The 21,649-nt window shown below is 42.9% G+C and overlaps 4 protein-coding genes across 6 annotated transcripts in view; 3 read left to right on the top strand and 1 right to left on the bottom strand.

Moving 5' to 3' along the window:
* itih2 (inter-alpha-trypsin inhibitor heavy chain 2) overlaps positions 1–3,657 on the top strand; it is a 20,265-nt gene extending 16,608 nt beyond the window's left edge. The window contains exons 18-20 of the mRNA XM_063217695.1: positions 399–571; positions 1,229–1,340; positions 2,586–3,657. Of these exons, the coding sequence (XP_063073765.1) occupies positions 399–571; positions 1,229–1,340; positions 2,586–2,733 (433 nt within the window). The 3' untranslated portion in view covers positions 2,734–3,657. The remainder of the gene's footprint in view (positions 1–398; positions 572–1,228; positions 1,341–2,585) is intronic.
* On the bottom strand, positions 3,512–10,478 carry kin (Kin17 DNA and RNA binding protein). 2 transcript variants are annotated; one of them, XM_063217299.1, is made up of 12 exons: positions 10,256–10,478; positions 9,756–9,850; positions 9,317–9,360; positions 9,032–9,154; positions 8,472–8,656; positions 7,817–7,865; positions 7,644–7,698; positions 7,171–7,309; positions 5,901–6,029; positions 5,253–5,352; positions 4,997–5,097; positions 3,512–4,689 (listed from the first exon to the last, which is right to left on the bottom strand). In XM_063217299.1, the coding sequence occupies exons 1-12, from the start codon at positions 10,367–10,369 to the stop codon at positions 4,627–4,629; spliced, it is 1,197 nt and encodes a 398-aa protein (XP_063073369.1). In that variant the 5' UTR covers positions 10,370–10,478; the 3' UTR covers positions 3,512–4,626. The 2 variants fall into 2 exon arrangements, with proteins under 2 accessions (XP_063073369.1, XP_063073370.1); XM_063217300.1 differs by lacking the exon at positions 9,317–9,360 and having other exon boundaries at positions 10,256–10,355.
* A 69-nt stretch (positions 10,479–10,547) lies between these two features.
* Positions 10,548–18,708, top strand: atp5f1c (ATP synthase F1 subunit gamma). Of its 2 annotated transcripts, XM_063217301.1 has the most exons (9): positions 10,549–10,637; positions 11,228–11,262; positions 11,508–11,639; positions 12,050–12,254; positions 13,624–13,767; positions 14,776–14,840; positions 15,495–15,650; positions 16,627–16,723; positions 18,417–18,708. In XM_063217301.1, exons 1-9 carry the CDS (start codon positions 10,597–10,599, stop codon positions 18,418–18,420), a joined length of 879 nt encoding a protein of 292 aa, XP_063073371.1. In that variant the 5' UTR covers positions 10,549–10,596; the 3' UTR covers positions 18,421–18,708. The 2 variants fall into 2 exon arrangements, with proteins under 2 accessions (XP_063073372.1, XP_063073371.1); XM_063217302.1 differs by lacking the exon at positions 18,417–18,708 and having other exon boundaries at positions 10,548–10,637; positions 16,627–16,727.
* A 1,033-nt stretch (positions 18,709–19,741) lies between these two features.
* Positions 19,742–21,649, top strand: part of taf3 (TAF3 RNA polymerase II, TATA box binding protein (TBP)-associated facto) — a 126,071-nt gene continuing 124,163 nt past the window's right edge. The window contains exon 1 of the mRNA XM_063217298.1: positions 19,742–20,171. Within this exon, the coding sequence (XP_063073368.1) occupies positions 20,006–20,171 (166 nt within the window). The 5' untranslated portion in view covers positions 19,742–20,005. The remainder of the gene's footprint in view (positions 20,172–21,649) is intronic.

Raw genomic sequence — 21,649 nt, 5'->3', positions numbered from 1 at the left:
GTCCTCATTACATTATAAGTATGGAGAGGGGGGACCTGTCAGATGACTTTTGCCTCTTTTTCACTGCCGGTTTTCTGGTAGGCCAACAGCTCGACACAGCGCGACTCGGCCGCCACTTTTTGCTCTTCGATTGAGCTGTGTCGTGCCCAATCGTAAAGTAAAATGTGGCAGTCGAGTCGTGCGGTGTCGAGCTGTAGGCCTATCAGAAAATCGGCAGTGGAAAAGAGGCATTTGTCCCAGGCCTGGCAAAAGCTGTCAGCACTCCTGCCTGTTAATGTCAATGTGAAATATCATTGTGTCATACAAATGATCAAAAATGATTAAAAAAATGCCTGTTAATATGTTTAGTTTTTGAAAGAACATTTCTCAATCTGACCCTGGTCCTGTTGGTTTGCCAGGGTTAAGATCTCCATAGAGAAGGATTCGAAGGTGACGGTGGTGGTGGATGGGCGCATCTCAGTGATGGTGCTGCTGCATCGTGTCTGGAAGAAGCATCCAATCAATGTTGACTTCCTGGGATTCTACTCGCCCAATGAGAATCAGTACTCTGAGCAAGTGCATGGGCTCATTGGTAAGATATTTCTGAGGGCAGACTTAGGACAAAAGTGCATTTATCTAGGAAAGAGTAGACGTCCGCACTCTCCAACTCTGGCCTTACGGTTCATTCAAGACATACAACTGATGGGTTGAAGCACTGTATGTCCTGAAGAATAAACAATTCAGTTGCAAGCAACACCAGTAGTTTTGAGGGATACACATGCTTGTTCCATTGGGCACTGTATTGAAGGACCTATTAGTCATCAACTAGTCCAGGGTATGTCAAACTCAACATTTCTGATGGCCAAAATTAAGGTCTGGAAGGACGTTGTGGGCCGAACTAAAATTGTTCATGTACATGTATGCATTCTCAATGTCAAATTTCACAAACAGTCATTCTAATCATATGTAGTTCAAATACGCCGGTCTGTTGTTTGAGTGTGATGTTAGAGGCCCAATTATATTCCTGGGACACACCAAATTTGATGTCCAAATCATGTTAGGCTATTAATGGTGCATGTGGGCCATCTGTAATACACATTTGAAATGATCTCGCGGGCCAAATAAATTGACCCAGTGGGCCTGAGTTTGACATCCCTCCGTGGGTGTTTGGCAAATTTTTTTATTACATGCTCACTTTTTTGAATGCACCAGTGATGTGTTATCTACAAATTTCAATGCATTCTTCCAGGCCAGTTTTCTAATGAGCCAGACGTCAAGGTGTTAAACATGCATGACAGTCCAGACCCCAAGAAGAAACAGGCTACTATGGAGGTCAAGGGAAATAAGCTGTCTGTCACCAGGTACATGCACGCACGCACGCACGTTCGCACACACACACGGACACACACCTGCATGCACACACTCCTACAAAGACACACACCATTAGTACTGTACCTGACATGAGATGTACAAATTAAGGATAGACCGATATATATATCGGTATCGGACCGATATTTGCATTTTTAAGTGTATCGTATCGGCCGATACGCATGTGGTTTTGGCCGATACGCAATATTTATTATTTTATGTCATTCGGATTTTTTTAAAAGCATCAAGACACTATTTTTTTATTACTTGATTGTTAGACATTACTTGATTGTTAGAGTGGGTGTTTAAATGTTACAAGTTCTACCTCAATTTGATAATGTTAAAGGAATATTTATTTGTAACTTGAGATCTGGAATACTTGTAATTTTTTAACCTCTTTTTTTAACCCATATCGGCCCCAAATATCGGGTATCGGAAATCGGGTATCGGCCAAGGGTGATGAAAAAAGAAATCGGTATCGCATCGGCCATTAAAAAACCTGTATCGGTCGACCCCTAGTACAAATCAATCAGTATGTAAATACTGGCCATATTCAACTCTTCTGTACTGTATACAAAACCGACCTAACACAGGAAGGACCCAACACAGGAGAATGTTTTCATGTGATTACCATCAAGTATTTAACAGTAGTTATGTAGTAATAAGTAGTAATCAGTGTTAAACATTAGTTCTGTCAGAACCATTTCAGTCAAGAAACACAAGAGAAGAATATTAATGAAATTTCTTTTATTGAAATTATGAATTACATTTGGCGGTATAGCTCTGTTCGGAGGAAGCCCCCTATTTCCATGAGCAGCATGGAAAAGCATTTAGTCAGGGGGCAGCAGCAGTTTAGGGAATTCTCACCCCAGCAGGACAGGGCGAGAGATAACCCCCCATGAACAGAGCCAAGCGACGTGACAAGAGAACATGTCACATCATACACGACAAGGTGGAGCAGGGGAGGTGGTGGGTAGCAAAAACCGAGCAGCATACAGTTGAGAGGAAGTGGATAGAATTTAAAAGACGTACCGAAGCTGTGTGGCCAATCGCTAGGGAAGAAAGATTATCAGCTGAGGGAATGCACCTGGATCAATTAGGAATGAATTAGATGAAGGGGAGGGCGGCAAGCTTCTTGACTACCATGGCCTGCCAGAACTGACGTTAGTACTTTAATTTATGATTATGTGAGCAGAAATCTGATCTAGAGTGTGTGTGTGTGTGTGTGTGTCCCAAAGAGGGTGGCAGAAGGACTACAGGGAGGATAAGAAGATAGGCACAGATGTCTACTGCTGGTTCGTCCATAACAGCGGGAAGGGCTTCATCGACGGCCATTACACCAACTACATCGTGCCCTCATTGGACAGCTTCCTTTCCACACTCTGATTAGTTCAGGAATGCACAAGAACAAGGATGATTGGTCCATTTTATTTGTCTGTTTGGGCAAGGGACAACCAATGTTATCTTGGATTTGTTTGAAATACTTTGCTTGATTAGAGGGTGACTTAGTTAGATTCTGGACTGGGAATAATTACGTTTTTATTTTTTAACATCCCACCACTGGTATTCTGACTTTTGGATGAGAAGTCCAAAGACTGCATTGGTATAAACCTGCTACTTGTTAACCATTCTTAGGATATGCAAAGAATTGTGGAACTCAAGTGTTCAGAATGTAACCCCCCCACCCCCCAACCCCATGCTCGGAGTTCAAATATTGTTTTTACAGATACAAACGTGGTAATTTGAGTATGTAGTTGACATACAGAGCTGGACATGCACCTCTTTTTAATTCCAATGAAAGCATTTAGTTAAAACCGTGCAGTCTCTTTCTTGGATGAAAGAGTTACCTCTCCCTGTTGCCATACCACTGTTTTTATTTTACATGACACTTAACCTAGTTTCTCCACTGACTTCCTTGCCCTCAGATCATGGGTGCTACAGTATGTGCTTCCAACTCGTGCACAAAGCGTCACGGATTGAAATTTAAAAATGTAAAAAAAGAGAATTGTACGTGATGAAACTATTAGTCAAGACTAGAACTTACTACTAACACTAACACGATGAGAACAATAATTTGTTTGTTTGAACAGTTTGATGTATTCATGTTAAAAATGAAAATGCACTTGCAATTATACGAATGCTGTACAGTGTGCTGCTAATTGACAGAAAAAAAGGTAAAAGTAACACAAAAGGGCATTTCTTTGTTTAGCTGTTCAACATGACATGTCATTTTATTTGTGGAGTCATTTTTTTCCTTTTCAAATTTACAGTATACAAAATAAACAGAAGGAGGAAAAACATAACGTAAAACTTGTTTTGTTCAAGTGTGTTCAAGTCTTTCAGTCACACAACATTAGAACAAGAGAGATCATATATACAAGACATAGACACCAACTGTGGAAAGGTAAACCGTGGGTATGCAATAAGGCCAGGGGGGTATTCCAAGAATCTGGCTCCATAGTAAACCAGGTTAAGTTATACCTTGAGGTAGTGGTAAATCATGTAATAGAAGAGCCTGGAGTCCTCATTTCCTTAACTAAATGATGCCTGCAGGTATATCTATTAGCAGGTCTACCTCTTCCTGTAGGTTTAACACATTCAAGTTCATCACTTAACCATGTTCTTGAAATACCCCCAGAGGTATTCTGAGAGGCAAGTGCCCTAACATCAGAGTTACATTAACTTCACTGTGTTCGCTCAGTTAGGGTAACAGAAGTGGTAGGTCACCTAATGGCAGAGTCTTATCTCTTGGTATTATATATTTATCAGGGGAATAAAGCCAAAATACATCTGTACATAATGGAAACATTGAATTATCAAAGCAATAGGTCCGTAAGCGACTCCCCCTTAAAGATCTCTTGCATAGCCTCCAGCTCTAAACAGATCACATAGTAAGAACAGAAAGGTAGACACACAAACGTTTGCTAGGGCTTAGTCCTGGTCAAGCCTGGATGAGAGAAGGGGTAGAGACACGTGTACAAAATCAAGTGAAGGTCTTCACCAAGCAGGTTCGGCTTTAATTGACGCAAACCTAACCCAAGTGATGATCATTTGTGATGGAGCTAAACCGGTCCCAGCCAATCAGCAACAGCTCTGATGGATGCAGGTCAAGCCTGGGCCAATCTAGTGCCAGCTATTGTGGATTTTCCCCCCAGACAGACCAGGATGCTGAGTTGTTGAGGGCATCAGCTGCTTGATAGGAAATAGCCCTGTGCGAGGGTAGTTCTGACACAGTAGAGGACCGCTTCGCACTACCAAGGGCTCATGGGATAGGAGCAGCTACGCCATCTTGGAGAAATCTTCATATGGAATGCCCTCCACTCTCTTCCCCTTGTTATGGCCCTACATTACAAGCACACACACACACACACACACACACACACACACACAGAGTCAGTACATCCACTTTTTGTCTCCTTGAGTGTTTTGAAAAGGCTCTTAAACATATGAACAAACAATGCATTAAAAAGGTTCCATTTCAAATGTTCAAGCACAATGGCACGTTATATAGATTAAATAGCGGACTGAGGTCTGCGTACACAGTTTGACAAAGTCAGTTAACTTAACATTATCGGTTTTGTTATTAGAGATGAGGAAGAAAGGCAAACAGACAAAGACTTGGCAGCAGCCCAAGCTTCTCCATACTTACTGATTCTAGTGTAAGTGATGCCGAAAAGTTCTTCTCATCGATCCCCTCTAGAACTGCCTCCATGCCTCGGTGATGACCGTTCACGATTAGAACCCTCTTCCCTGTGGATCAGAACAACCCAGGGAGAAGAACCAGAAGCATAAACAACTGTAGTACAGACAGCAGAGATGCTATTGCTAGACTCAGAGAAAGATGGCCAGAGCTGCAAATACTAATACTAATGCTGGTTAGTGAAACAGGTTAACTTAAAGCTTACCTGGCGCTGGGATGACAGTTTCCAGATGGGTCTGGTCCAGTTTGAGTTTGTCCCCTGTATCGACCATCTTCACAAAGGCTGTGTATTTGTCTTGCACCTCCTATTTGAGAATTTTTTTTTAATAAAAATATCAACATCAATGAGTCTGCACTTAAAGGGACACTGTGCAGGAAATGCTCAAAAAAGGTACTTCATCTATACTGCTCATTAAAACGGGGCTGCCTATTGCCAAATTTGATCTTTACATGAAAGTTTACTATGTACTAAACACATTTCTAGTATGGTCCAAGTACAGTCATTTTTGCTGCTAAAAATGGTTATTTATGGAAATTCAAAATGTTGGACCATGGAGAAGATCCCCCTTTCCGTGTATGAAAAGTGCAATTTTTCCAGTCATAATGAACACTTACAATTTGATGCTGGTGGTGGTAAGTATTTATGAAAAAGGTAACATTAATGAATGGGCAGCATGAATTCTGGAAATAAACAACTACAAATCTCACACAGTGTCCCTTTAAAAAAAAAAAAAAAGAAAAAACTGAGTGTTGTGAAAAGCATATTCAAAGATCTCTTGTGCCAATTTTCATCTACACACATTTCTATATTAGTCAGTGTGTGTGTGTGTGTGTGAGAGTGTGTGTGTCTTACCTTGATGACCCCTTTCTTCTTGTAGTACTTCTCTCCCAGTCTCTTGGTGACAATCTTGACCACGATGCCCGTGTGGAGCCAGTAGTCCAGTTTCACCGGCGCCATCTTCTTTTTCTTCTGCTCCTCCATCTGAAAGCAGCAGACACACAGAAGGGGTTGCTGGGATTGCAGTGGCAGGACTGCAGTTAATATGGAATGCACCACAACACATACTGTATGCAGTGGCGGAACATTTGCACACCGGGCCCCAGTGCAAAACACTGGTAGGGCTCCCCAAACAGCATGCCAAGGTCAAAATAGGCCCCTACCAACAATATAGGAGGACCCTGGGCCCAGGGGCACATGCACTCCTTGCCCTCCCTATACCTCCACCCCTGACTGTATGCTCCATTCGTCTGGTATTTGTCTGGTCTGATATGACAGCTTATCTTAGAGAATCTTTGGTAATGAATGACTCAATGGAGTATCTACGGCAATGGTCTTCAATTATTTCCCCCCAAGGGCCAAACTAGGTAACGCAAACGAGGCTGAGGGCCAAACAAATTGCCCGACCGTATGGCCACAGATAGCATACATATGCATTTTGTTCCTACCTCATGACGGGCCAAATGTTTGCCATGTCCGGGCCGGATCTGGTCCGTGGACCTCCATTTGGAGACCACAGATTTACGGATTCATGATTCATACATGCTAAAAAAACCTACATAGTGATGCTTTAAAACTCAAGTACCAATTAGTTGACTACCAAGTTGCTTTACCTGCCTTTTCCAAACCTTTGTTCAGCTGTTGTTATTTGGGAGATTAGTGCTTTATAATGAAAGGGTCATGAATGGAGTTGAATGTGTGGTTCCCAGGCTGCACTGTGGCACAGAGGAAAGAGCTCCAGGGGGTCATAAAGGCTGCAGAGAACATTATTGGCTGCCCTCTTCCATCTTTGGAGGGCCTACACAGCACCCGCTGCCTAAAAAAGGCCAAGTGCATTCTGAGAGACACATCCCACCCAGGTCACAGTCTTTTTGAATTGCTGCCATCGGGCAGGAGATTCAGGTCCATTAAGACAAGGACAAACACACTGAAAAACAGTTTCTATGCAGCGGCCATCACAGAACTGAATTTTGCATCAAAAGCATAGTTTTTATATACATACCATTCTTTTTATTTATTATTTATTTTTTTGCTTCACCGAGGAATGCACAATTTCGCTGTGCTTGTCACAATGACAAATAAAAGATATTGTATTGTATTGAATAGCAGGAAGAGGAGAAAGTACCTCTATGATCTCGTCCAGCGCTGATTTCTTCTTCTTGTCCCTGGAGTCGGAGGAGGAGTGAGGAGCGTCTTTCCTCTTGGCCGAGGAGGAGGAGGAGGCGGAGGAGGAGGCTCTCAGGGCATTGGCGGCCAGCGATGGACTTAGAGGTGGAGAAGAGAAACATTTAGAGACGTGGTTCTCAACCTTTTTTTAATAAAGTCATAAGCCTCCCAAAGCCCCCTTGACATCATCATAAGCCTGCCAACGCTTAATTAATTAATAAATAAATAAATAAATAAATAAATAAATAAATAGCTGTAGAGCCCCCGTTGAGAAACACTAATTTAGAGCAAGAAAGAACATAATTGGCTGTCTAGTTTCTGTTTACTTAAAATACCTTTTTTTTTGGGAAACTTTGTCTGATGTCTACACAGTCCCTCCACAAACATCCATTCAGTACACAACATAAAAATCCACTGAGATACTGTCCATACCCTTTCGATGGACCAGCTGATGCTGAACAGGCTCCCTTGCTGAGGTTGAAGGCCACTGTAAAAGAAATCACAATGGCCAGGGGGTTCAGGGATCAATAGTGGGTTGGGATGAAAGCTTATTATGATCCCCTGTGTGTGCGTGCGTGTGTGTGTGCATGCGTGATCAAGCTCACCTTTTTCTTCCTCACTCTCTCTAACCAATTCTGTGTAGACTGGTTCCTCCTGCAAACATTTAAAAAGTAAAAAAAACAAAAACATTTGAATATAAAATTACCTCATTTAGATGAAAGGTAATGTTGAAATTCATCCGAATGTAAAATGAATGTGAACAACATTTACATTAACTCGCTCATCCATTCAATGAAAAGCAATGTGAAAACATACAAAAGGTGCAAAAGTACACCCACACAAATTCACACACACCTCTCTCACTCACACACACAAACACACACACACACACACACACACACACACACACACACACACACACACACACACACACACACACACACACACACACACACACACACACACACACACACACACACAGCTGCTGACAGCTTTTTTTGGGCCCAAGACAAAGTCATCTGAAAGGGCCCCCTACACAATACATACAATGTAATGAGGACCCAATTGTGGGCCCCCTAGCTCCCAGGCCCGGGACAACATACCCCTTTGCCCCCCTCTGTCTGCGGGCGGGCCTACACACACACACACAAGGCAGACAGACAGACAGACAGACAGACAGACAGACAGACAGACAGACAGACAGACAGACAGACAGACAGACAGACAGACAGACAGACACACACACACACAGCGGCTGACCTCCGGCTCCTTGCCCTCTCGGCCCCGGCGGACCTGCTCCTCGATGAACTTGGCGCTGCGCTCCTCGTCGTCCAGGTCGGCCTTCCTCTTCTTCTCCGCCTCCTCCTGCTTGCGGATGGTCTCCGGGTCGCGGTCCACGTACTGAATGTACCAGCCCTTTGGCGTCTCGTCCACTTTACAGTAGCCTGAATCAGACAGACAGACACACACACACAGTGTTTAAGTATATTAAGGTTGTGTCAGAGTCAGAGTCAGAGTGTACTTTATTGTCCCCAGGGGGAAATTTGTCTTAGGCTTCACCCACTGCATTGTATACAGTACTGACATACACAACATACATTCATACAACATAACATAAAAACATAGAGAAACATTGAACTGTGCACTGCACTGTGTGAGTATGTCTGTGGGTTTCTTACAAGTGTGCATATGTTGTGAGTTGTTGTGTTTAACTGTGTGAATTGCTGTGTGTGTGTGTGTGTGTGTGTGTGTGTGTGTGTGTGTGTGTGTGTGTGTGTGTGTGTGTGTGTGTGTGTGTGTGTGTGTAGACATGTCTGTACCTTCTCTGCCCAGCCACTTGGTGAAGTCTGTGAGTGTTTCCCACTGTGTGGAGTTCATGTGGACGTGCTCTTTGTTGCTGATGTACTCGTTGTAGATGATGTTGTTGTGCACTCGTTTAGTGCCTTTGAAAAGTTGGAGGAGAGAAGACACGCCTTCAGGACAAGTACAAAGACTAAAAGCACTTTTAAGCTAATATGAAACCTACAACACACTCTTGTTGAAAACACGTGCTACTATGTCTCCTGACAAAATTGAACACAGAAAAAGGACATGGACAGATTTACCAAACCGCCGACGAAGAAGCTCCAGAAAATCAGTCCTGAATTCACTAAAAAACAGAATAGCACTTTGTTTATGTAACTAATCCACAGACTTATCACATGTTGTACCGATCATACTTTGTTTGCCTAAATGTCACGAAAAATCTCAAAAAGAAAAAGTTAAATCACAATTAAAGTGTAGATGTCCGCACGCTGTAGCTCCGCTTTTAAGGATCATTCAGGTCATACAATGTTTCGACCCAACAGGTCTAACAGTGTACGGACTTCTACTCTTTCCATTGTCATATACACCTTTGTCCTACACCTGGCCTCAGCGAGGTGGGATGTGCATACTCTTACTCTTATGAAAATCAAAATTAAATTCAGAAGTCGGATTGAGCATTTTTGGAAATGTGCTCTGTTTATACATTGAAATAACCATAAACACTGTGCATGGACTTACTCTGAGAAAAGGTCCATGAACTGGTTGGGGTCCTCTGAAGCCAGCAGCAGCTGCCTCTGGTGAGACTCTGACATACAGTGACACTTGAAGCCATTCTGAAGTGAAAATGACACGAGATTATTATTATTATTATGAAGTCATCTGGTTATTTACTGCATTACTATTACTTTTGCATTTATGCGTATTTTGGTTTAGACAGGATGGACTTGAAAGTGCATGGGGAGAGAACAAATTTCATGATGTTGCTATTGTTCTGACCAAGTTTTCGCATGTGGTTTATGTTTATCGTTGTTAGCTCTAGTCTAGACTACATGTTTGTATTGTGTTCTGTTCAACTTCTTCGGGTGGCCGAGAGGTTGATTACGCTTTGTTCAAACAAGAAAACAATTTATAAGTCTATACGTGTTATTGCATTTGTTAACACGTGTGTTATTACTGATATAAACATGGGTTAAACAGATTATAAATTGGGGGAATGGAAAAACCTCCATTTCACTTACCTCGTCTCGACACTGTTTCTGACACATTTGGCAATACCATCGCAACTTTTGAAGACCTTTGGATTTTATCCTGTTGGCGATAGCTTTGGGACTAAGGAAATCAGCCTTCCCCATTTCTTACTATTCACGTTTCGCAATATCTTGAGTTTGAGAAGACGTTGTTTCTGTGAAATACAATTATAAGCACGTTTCCTTCCGCACAACTCTGTTGTGTTGGTAGATTTTGGGCGGATGAATAATACGTCATCATTTTTTTCACATGCACTATCGCGAGAAGCACGTTCTCCTCACTTTATTTGCGCGTGCGCTGTACGGCCAGTCTGACCTTCATAGAAGCGAACATGTTTGCCAGGACCAGCGCGGCCGTGTTCCTCCCACAATGGTAACTTTTTATTTACTTATAGATACATGTTAACCTGCAAGATTTTATTAATATGTTCATTAGTCTGCAGTGTGGTATGGAAGCACAGTTGTTTTATGTCCTTGCAATGGTTCAACACTCACAAGGACGTGCTAAGCTGTAGGCCTCGGCTGCCATAGCGTGCTTTCGAATGAACGAAGTTGATCTGTCAAGTTGCTAGCCTCTCTGACTAGCGCAATGAGAAACGGACCCCCTCACGCTAACGATTGTCAATCAATTTGCTCTTATGACTAAATCTCCATATTGACTTGCAAGGAATTCAGAAATGATTGTCTCATACATTCAGCTTAGAATTTACATGGTTCTCTTCAACGTCAGCTAATGGCTAGCTACCATTAGCTCAAATGTCTGTTAACGTTAGCCAAAGCCCGAAGCCGCTTACTGTGACGTTAGTTAGCTGACATTTAGCGTCTGTTAACTGTGATTATGCAGCACACAACGCACGATTTTCTGTGGTGTAGTTAAAAGCGCTGAAAGACACAGTGGTGTACAAAAGCAGTAAGTGTTGTTGCCAAAATAACGGAATGTTCTCTGAATGACACCTCTTGCAGTGGGCAGGTCAGGACCATGGCTACCTTGAAGGACAGTAAGTACTTTTGCAAACCATAGCGTTATACAAATGAATATATTGATAGGAATACGTTATCTTTTGTTGATTTTATGTCATCTTGGGGAAGTAACAGATGATATTACTTTTGAATACGAAATTGGTCCTTATTGAATCATGACTTGCAGTGGTGGCTGCAAGATTACATTGAGTCATTGGTGTGTGTGAGTGAGATGATGTATTTAGCTGACACTTGTCCATGCATCTTATCCGTCATTCCCCAGTTACCATCCGACTCAAGGCTGTGAAAAACATCCAGAAAATCACCAAATCCATGAAGATGGTGGCCGCAGCCAAGTATGCCAGGGCTGAGCGGTCCCTGAAGCCAGCCCGCGTCTATGGCACCGGTGCTCTTGGTAGGAATCATCCCCTTCATGCATCTTACTGATTGGTGCAAAGCACCCCGTTGTGATTTTCTTGTCCACTATTGATGATGGTGCTGCCGCTGCTGCTGCGGCACTTAAAGAACTGAAGTTGTATTGCATCTCTGGGTCACTCAATCTATGCATAACCATTTGTCATTTTAAATTGCATTTACACAAAGTTACAATGTACACAATAATTCGGCACCCTTTCAATAACATGGGGCTACACAACATCGAATCTCCACATCATTTTCCAGTAGGAGGTAGTGATGGGCATACCTTTTTTGAAATATTTTTTTTATTTACCTGTATATTGTTTTTATAACCTGAATATTGTTTATAAATAAATATATAAAACTTAACATAACTATATATTATTATTTTTTTCCTTCTCAACCCAGCTCTGTACGAGAAGGCAGAGATCAAGGCACCGGAGGAGAACAACAAGCACTTGCTGATCGGCGTGTCGTCCGACCGTGGCCTGTGCGGCGCCATCCACACCTCCGTGGGCAAGGCCATCAAGGCCGATGTGGCGGCCCTGACCGCCGCCGGCAAGGAGGTCATGGTGGTCAACATCGGAGACAAGCTCAGGGGCCTGCTCCACAAGTAAGTTGGCCTTTGACTCGTTCTTTATTCTTATATTCCCATTCGCAGAAAGTCGACAGCCTGAATCAGTGGTTCTCAAACAATGAGCCTGGCCGGCCGGGGACAACTGGTGGGCCCTGAAGGTATTCCAATTGGGCCTTGAAATCGTTTTCTAAAAATCTTAATTTTATTTTGGTGACGTGTTGCTGTTGATTTATTTGAGTTTTTGTTGTTTATTGAGTCAGAGGTGGGCCTCACACATTTGTGGAAATTTAAAGTGGGCCCCAAGTTGGGAACCCCTGGCCTACAATACAACAATTTTGACAGAAAGCGAGTGCTGTGCTGCAAAGCAGATGTTAATGTGCATCAAAACGCTGATACACACACACACACACCTTTTTTTTTATTATTATATTTCTTCTTCACCCTTCTTCTGCACACTTGTTTTGCACCGGCCATGCATTCCAATACAAGTGACACGAAAGTGTCTCTATGTACTTGACAAATAAATGTCCTTGAATCCTTGATGCTGAACATTGACTCTTTGCTTTTTGAACATTTGGAGGCAAGCCCAGAGGCCTCCTCTACGAGTGAGCCGAAAGCTGTGGGTGCACTCCAATATGCGACCTTGCGTCCTCCACCTGTGCTTGTAGCCTCTAACCAGAAAGTAATGCGTCATGACTGACAACAGCAATATACTTCAATAAGCTCAAAAGCTCAATTGTAAAGTCATTTTCTCATTTGCAAACTGGACGGTGAATGAAGAATAGTCCCCCAAAAATTGTTGTGGCTAGGGTGACATCGGGGAAACTTAATTGTTTTCTCCACGGAGGCGGGCCATCGGCAAAATGTGAGGCCACAGGCTCCAGTGGAGGACACAAGGTCACATTGGAATGCAGCCAGTGTGTTTCAGTCACTATGGTTAACCTGAGTGCACAACAAAAAACAGGGTGAGGACTGTACGCTGTGGGGGTATTTATTATGCAAAATTCTTCCGTGCACATTTTTTGGGGAAAAACACCATGTAAACAGTGCTTTAGCAAGCACATTACAAAACTCCCAAAATATCCCATTTATGGGGGGCTAAAACACACCTGTCACAACAGAGATTTTATTTTTATCGCTTGACGAGTGAAGTCGACAATTACCGGTACCATTGGTTGTCATTAATTCTGAGGTACAGCATATGTGTGATCTAGGGGGAATGCGCACTGGATCTGAAAATGGGTTCGATCAGTCCATTACAGCCCAGTCTTTTTTAATTATTATTTTTTTTTAAATACATTTTAAGCCCCATGAGCTGCCTGGAAGGGGTGGAGACTTGGGTACCCCATGTTGTGCTGTGTACCTTATTTCACATGTGTCCGTCTCCTGTGGTGACGTCCCGTAGGACCCACGGCAGCCACATTCTGATCAACTGCAAGGAGGTCGGCCGCAAGCCCCCCACCTTCACCGACGCCTCCATCATCGCCGGCGAGCTCATCAACTGTGGATACGAGTATGACCAGGGCTCAATCATCTTCAACAAATTCAAGTACGTCCATCTCAACCTCGAAGACTACACGTGCACGCACGCGCGCGCACGCGCGCGCACACGCGCGCACACACACACCCAAAACACTCTCATGTCACTCACTTCTTCTGTGTCTCACACGCATACTGTAGGCACATTTAAGTCGACATGCACTCAGACATAGACACACACACACACACACACACACACACACACACACACACACACACACACACACACACCGACTCTTTCTCTGTCTCACACACACACACACACACACACACACACAGAGTCTGTGATCAACAAATTCAGAACGTGACCTCTTCAAGAACTGCCTCTCACACTTGCACACATGTACACAAACGCATGAACTCTATTATTTCTCTCTCTCTCTCTCTCTCTCTCTCTCTCTCTCTCTCTCTCTCTCTCTCTCTCTCTCTCTCTCTCTCTCTCTCTCTCTCTCTCGTGCACACATACTAAGTTTCTCACTCATTTTATCTCTCTGTCTTTCTCTCTCACTCGCACTCTCCGTCTCTTGGTGTCTTGTCCATTGTTACATGACATTGGAGAGTTTGCTTTTAGCTGGTACGGTAACACTGATATGTTTATCTTAATGGTGTTCCAGTGGGTTTCAAATGGTGCTCCCTTGGGTGTTTTAAAATTCATGTCCTTTCTCTTTCCTCGCTCTCACAAGGGATATCAGCAGTTGTTAATCTACACGGCTCCTTACAAAACGACTGTCTCTGTCCTACACTTTGATTTTGTTAACTTTTTTTTTTTGCTTCTTTATTTTTTATTTGGAAGATTTTGAGTTGCCATATTATAAGAAGATGATGCAACATGCACATAATTTATTCAATTCAATTCTTTATTAAGGGATAGCCCCTTGAGATGTTCCATGTCTTTTTCGAGGGGGTCCTATTTAGTGAAGTACAATAAGAACTCACGATCAGAGGAGTCCCTCTGCCACACACACACACACACACGGAACACACTGAACACACTGAACAATTGTGTTTTGCTCTGCAGGTCTGTCATTTCATACAAGACAGAGCATAAACCAGTCTTCTCCGTGGACGCAGTGGCCAACGCAGGTGGGTCTGCTGAAGTTTTTTGAAAATCTGTCTCTGTCTCTGTGTCTGTCTTTCTTTATTCTTACAGTAATCCGTTTTTTTTTTCTTAATCATTTGTCCCCATTTTCAATTTAGCCTTAAAGTTATTTTTTTTGCAGGTTTGGGTGGGGTCATGCTTCAGCCAATTTCAGCATGCATTTGTAATGCTCACGCTACAATGGACTTGTCAGTACCTAAGGTTTTTCTTTTTTTCTTCAGCCTTTTCCAAGATCCTGGATCCTGGTCATTGTAATGGGGGCAGATGTTTGTTTACATTTCAAAAAAACATCTTGATTTATTCCCAAAAACATCCAAAAGGTTAAGCAACATCAGCAGACGACTAGGAAACAGCAGACAACTAAGAAACAGCGATCTCTTTTGGGAAAATATTTGAAGTAGGCTTATGTTAAGATTTTTAAAAAATGTAAACAAAAGCTACCCCCATTAGAATATCATATCTTGGCAAGGGCTGAGCCAAAAAATGCAGCATCACCGGGTACTGACAAGTCAAGGGTTGCATGACCAATCCAACAGCATATTGAAATTGGCTGAAGTGGTCCTTTAATGCTATGTGCACATTGAAGTAGCGCTCGCGAAGTAGTAAGCGTAACGCCCCTTCTCCCTATGTATCGGCAGAGTCCATGGGCATCTATGATGACATCGACGCGGACGTGCTGCGCAACTACCAGGAGTTTGCCCTGGTCAACCTCATCTTCTACGGCATGAAGGAGTCGGCATGCAGCGAGCAGAGCGCCAGGATGAGTTCCATGGACGCCGCCAGCAAGAACGCTGGTGCGTTACCTAGCTCCCATGACAGCTGTTGGCTAGAGCAGGGATGCATTTCTTGAAGCTATAGTTTCTAAATACGTTAGCTACTTTGTTGTTTGCAATGCAATTCCCCATTGACAACTACCCATGTTGCTAACTGGCTAACAACTATATTTTTGAGAAATGCACCCCCAGAGTTGTCAAACTCCTCTTGGTTTAAGGGGCCACATGCAGCCAATTTGATCTCAAGTGGTCTGGATCACTAATGTAATGTCTATCGCAATTGCAAACTATCGCAAATTTCAGCTTCATATCAGAATCACATTACCGGTCAATCATTTTGAGGTGGATGACGGTTGGTAAATCGGAAGCAAATTTGTTCCGAAGTATTGTAAACAAGAAATCTGACACCTGCAGCAACTTTCTAACGGACTACAGGTTTACTTTTCTGCACGTTTATTCTTCTGTACAAGTCTCTGGGGCTGGCTTGAACTATTTGGCAGGGCGCATCCGGCCCCCGGGCCTTATGATTGACACCCTGGTCCCCTGGGCTAGAGTCTGGACTCTAATACCACTTTCTGCATGAACCAAACATTGATTTACATATGTTGAAAGTGGAGCACAACGTCCCTGTCTATAAAACATCCACCACTTCAAAACAAAATTGGCGTCTGTGAAGAGAGTAGTAGAGTATATTCATTAAGCTGAAGTATAAAAATAGTTCTTTGTTTATAAGTGTACTTCATGAGGAGCTACTTTTAACTTTCACAGTCAAGACTTTTGCAGCGACAGCAGAAATTTGCCGACATGGTGGGAGAACTGTGCGAACGTGGTCACGTGACAAAAAGTGCCTTCCCGCGGTGTTGAGGACCACGACCTTACTTGCACTGGCGTGAAATAGATAGGCTGTTGCATGTTGCTCGTTTGCTCTGTGATGTAGATTTATTGTAACCTTTTGCATGCATGTCCTCTTCCTGGTCCTCTTCCTCTTGTTCTGCAGGTGAGATGATTGACAAGCTGACGCTGACCTTCAACAGAACTCGCCAGGCCGTCATCACCAAGGAGCTCATTGAGATCATCTCTGGTGCTGCCGCCCTGTAAGTGACACACACACACACACACCCCAGTCAAAGGACACATCGGTGTTTTCAGTTACCCACCCGCACACACATGCGTGCGGTTTGCTGATCAACTATGCGTTCTGGACTTCACTAATGAGCCCTTTTTTTACCTGCTGTCATCAACACCAAGTCAAAGTCTGAGAGGATTCCCACATGAACTCTCATTTGTGTTGCTCTCTTGCCCTCCATTATTGTTCTGCCCGGTTTCTCCCATTTTGATTAGCAGCATGATTTTAAACATCTTGAATTTGACTAATTGCCTTTCAGTTCCCCGCTCGTACTCTTCTCTGCATGTTGTAATTTTTCTTTTTCTTTTTTTTTAAACTTAATCTCGTCATGACTAACAACTCCTGATACTTATTCTCCTTTCCTAGTTTTCCTGGACTTGTGTTTTTTTTCCTAGTCTTTTAGTCAGTTTGCAAAGCCTCCTGCTACTGTACATGTAGCCAAGTAAACACAAATCGTTCTGCATTGCCACCTAGAGGTTGAAGTGGAGATGCGCTCACACTATCGCCTACTGATACAAATTATAGCTGGCTGCTGAATCCCACATAAAACATAGATGAATGACGGAAGAGCAGGACATCAGATTTTTCTCTGTTTATTCGCCTATGAACGTATCCCAATAATGTTGGCTATCAATGTTCTTGTAGCGCTCACCACCTTTTCCTTAATCTGTGTTTCATATTGTTTTATTGTGAAGTGTTTTTGCTTTAACTAAATTAATAAGGCTGTTCAGTTATGGAAAATATTGCGAATTGAGCACAATATATGGAAATCATGTTTATGATTTAACTTGCACAATGTAGATTTCCCCAAAAAATACATGTCCATTGATTATTCATTTGAAGATCCTGTGACCCTGAAATTATTAATATTAAATGATTAATTATATGAATTATAATAATGACTAACATGCACCCCCTCATCCATCCTGCCTCTCTTTAACTCCCATCATGCACCTCACCTCAACAGGAACTGACCTAGAGGTGACGAGAGGTAAAAACGGATGGCATAGGCTAGGTGGCTCCTATGCTTCAATAGAGGTGTATTGAAGAGGCAGTAGACTAGTTACTGTTGTGTGTGCGTGTGCGTGTGCGCGTGCGTACGCTTTTGCTTTTGCTTTGTAGGCCTGTTTTCTATTCTAGTTTGTGTTGATGGCCTTAAAAATGAGCTTGCTTGTGTGTATTTTGGAAAAGCTCTGCTTTCAGCTCAGTGAAGTGTGATTGGTTTTAAAATGCGATTCCTGACCATTTGAAGCTACTTTCTTGTGGTGAGATCAATTGCGTCAGAGGTGCCCAGTGCTATTATTCATCCATACAAGACCTCTGCCAAAGGCACTCTGGATCTGACTATTTACCAATATCTAGACTTTTTTATTTTATTTTTTAGATTTTATTTTAATTTCATTTCGGAGCCAGAAAATAAAAAGAATACGATGGGCAACCTCTGATGGGGTTGAAGATGATCTCTGGTGTGTTTGTATGTAAAAGCCTACACAGGACTTCTAAAGACCTATAAGATGTTATTTGTTTTTAAATGTATTTCATGGAACACTTTGTCCCTCACCCATTTGTTGTGTCTCTTTCAGGTAAGGAAAACCCCATTTCCACCACTGTCTAAGCAAATGCATCATTGTAATATGTGTTTTTCCTCTCTTCCTTTCCAGGTAAGCGGGTAACCCACCACTTCCCATCCTCTGCGTGGTTCTGGCAGTCATCCCTCCAGCGCTTCAGAAGAGTACATTGGTGTCGAATGTTTATGGACCTGTGTGCTTCTATTTGTATAATATCTGTTAAAGTAAATAAATCCCCTCTTACTGAGAAATGTCCCCTCTGGTCTGTCATGAGAATATAAAACCCTCATATTCTCCTTTGGAAAAAAATCAAATGAAATGTTTTATCACCACCACACAAGAGAACATAGTGTGTGTCAAATTAAACAAAAATATTTCAATTGGGTATTCTTGTCTTGAATGTCATTTTAAAAATTGAATTGTTTGATATTGTCATAGATGTTTGGGAAAGTTATATAAATAGAACGGCTTCTTCACTCCAAAGAGCATGCACGTAGGCCTACTCATTCAAGAGTCTTTGAAATTAAGACGTTGGTGGTCAATGGTGAACTGCACACACACACTCACGCAGTGTGGTAAATCCTTCCATTAAGCAACCAAAGAGATCCCTAATACCAGGCCTTCCCCTTGGCTTGAGAGCTGACCGTATAGAGTTTCTCCCGACCCGATTAGCAATTACCGACAGCAACACGTCGCCATCACTGTGTTGTTCCTCCCTATATTTGCTAATCACATAAGAGCAGGATCTTCTCCGATATCCGATGGGGCAACAACTATTTCTTCATTAAATACCACGGGACGGGACAACACTGGGATCAAATTCGGCGCGTTGGTCGCCATAAAAGGCAGTGGTGTAGTATATCTTGAGTCTGTATCAAAAGGTGAAGTTCGGGGTCAGTGAGCGTAGCTTAGTCAATGCGGGCCGCCCTTCCACTCTCACTAATACATGAACGGGCCCAGGGGAAAGTTTATTTGGCCAGATGGCGAGTCATTCATTATTCAATCAGCTGTCATCAGACGCTGCAATCTGAAGTCGACTTGGCAAGGCTTCAGCACTACGCTCAACATGAGCGCGTATGCGCTCTCAGAAACGTTATCCGGGATAAAACGCTCTTATTTAATACAGCAGACTATTTTAAGTCGCAGCGAAAGCAGCCGCAGTGGTTGAGGTTGATTGGGCGAGTCCCTCGAGCGTTGTGGAAGTTGTGCATTGTTCGCTCCAGGTTACATTACAGACTAGAAAAGTGAAACGTAACGTCAGAATTTCAACAAATGGAGAGTAGGCGATGACTAACAGGACTCAACAATAGCTCATTTGGGTACAACGAGCAATTAGTTTCAAGTAGGCTTAAGAACAAAACTTTTTTAGTTACACTAATGCACCCTTTGTCGTGATGTTAACCCTGGCAAGGTCTACTAGCCGATGCCTGCATGATCGAGACCACCGGAATGCCTGCAACGATGAATCCAATCGACGCACTCGACAGTGTATTGGTTTGGTAATGGAAGATGGCGGGTTCTGCAAAAGCGCCAACCCCATATTCTTGTATTTGGTGAAAACATCAATATTCTTGCTTATTTGTAACCTCTAACCACAGAAGTATTCGAGAATTGACATCATGAACGACAGCATCGCCTTTAGGACGTAACGGCTGGCTGGGCGGCCGAGAAAGGCCGGCGAAATGTCTGAGAACTATGCCCGTTCTGCGTTACGGGTTTCTGCGGCTCAGATTTGCCAAGCGCTGGGCTGGGATGCGGTACAGCTAAGCGCCTGTGATCTGCTGTCCGATGTTTTGGACCGATACATTCAGCAGCTGGCCAGAAGCTGCCACCGCTATGCCGAGCTGTGTGAGTAAAATATATTCACACACGCGTGTGTTTACTATCACAGTCCTAGTCACGTTGTTGCCAAGCGCCTCCCCCTTGATCTGTATACAGCTAGCTTGGTATCCTTTAGCCTGTTGCTGTGACATTTCAGAGCCCGATAAGAGCGCTTATGCGCACTCTATTGTCAACAGCAACTATTAGAAGAACGATATGCAACTGCTGACTGATTTCGTGCAAAGTCTTTGCCAACCAAAAGCAGTATTATTGTTCAGAATGCTCTAGCATACCAGTAGCATCCTGGGATAGCATGTAGACATAGCATTGATTGCATTACAACCAGAACCAAGCACGTTTGTAATGGTCCCACGTTGTTTTTACACAATATATTACTTTAATGACTTTCTGCACAAGACAATTGATAAAGATGAAAAACAATGATAATAGGCTAAGAATATTGTGTAATTTGCTACCTCTATAGCCTAATGATCCAACATCAATAGCCCCCTGCCAGTGACTGGGGGATTGGTTGTCATTTGGGAGAACTAATTTCTTACAATGCTCACATCTCCCTTTACTACCGTGGTTTTATTTCAGACGTTTCTCATATGATAGATAGGCTTCACATGCTTGATTACACAATATATATGTAATGCTTTACACGAGGAGTTCAGTGCACTGGCCTTAGGCTTGGGCTGCACAAATGCTATTCTTTATTGACATACACAATGTGCCCTATACTTGTCACAAAACATGGCTTCATTTCAGTCAAACAGTGCATGCATTTCACAAACAAACCATGCTGATCATATATGACGGTACAGCACAGTGGAGTCTTGTACTGAAATGAGGTATAGAAAGGGGACATAAGCAGTGGAATTGCTTTCTGCCTTTACTGTGTATACTTTCTGCCTTTACTGTGTGTCTGATACAGGCATTTAGTAGGTGATGCAGGGTTTATGGGATGACATGCCTTCCTTAACAGGGGCAGTGGCCACCTAACTCCCTCTCACTCTCTGTGTCTTTTTGCTTTCCCCCCTTCCGTCTCCATTCATTTCTGTCTTTCACAATGTCTCCTTACACAATGTCTGCTCAATCCCACATCAAATGGGCGCATGGACCTCTTACTGTTAGACATTGTTTAAGTTTGTTGTCTCTGTTAAACACTTGTGTCCTGTGTCCCCTCTCTCTCTCTCTCTCTCTCTCTCTCTCTCTCTCTCTCTCTCTCTCTCTCTCTCTCTCGCTCTCTGTCTCTCTCTCTCTCTCTCTCTCTCTCTCTCTGTCAAGTTTGTTGTCTCTCATTCTTTCTCTATCACACTTACTCTTCTCTCCTTCCTCCCCCTAAAGCCATAAGCAACTATGCTGCTCATTGAAACTGGGCTGCCTATCGCCAAATTTGATCTTTACATGAAAGTTTACTAAGTAATATAGCAAATAACAAATATTTTCTAGCATGGTCCAAGTAGAGTCATTTTTGCAGCTAAAAATTGCTATTTTTGGAA

Source organism: Engraulis encrasicolus, chromosome 15, assembly GCF_034702125.1.
Source record: "Engraulis encrasicolus isolate BLACKSEA-1 chromosome 15, IST_EnEncr_1.0, whole genome shotgun sequence".
NCBI lineage: Eukaryota > Metazoa > Chordata > Actinopteri > Clupeiformes > Engraulidae > Engraulis > Engraulis encrasicolus.
This window is presented reverse-complemented; position numbering and strand designations above follow the sequence as displayed.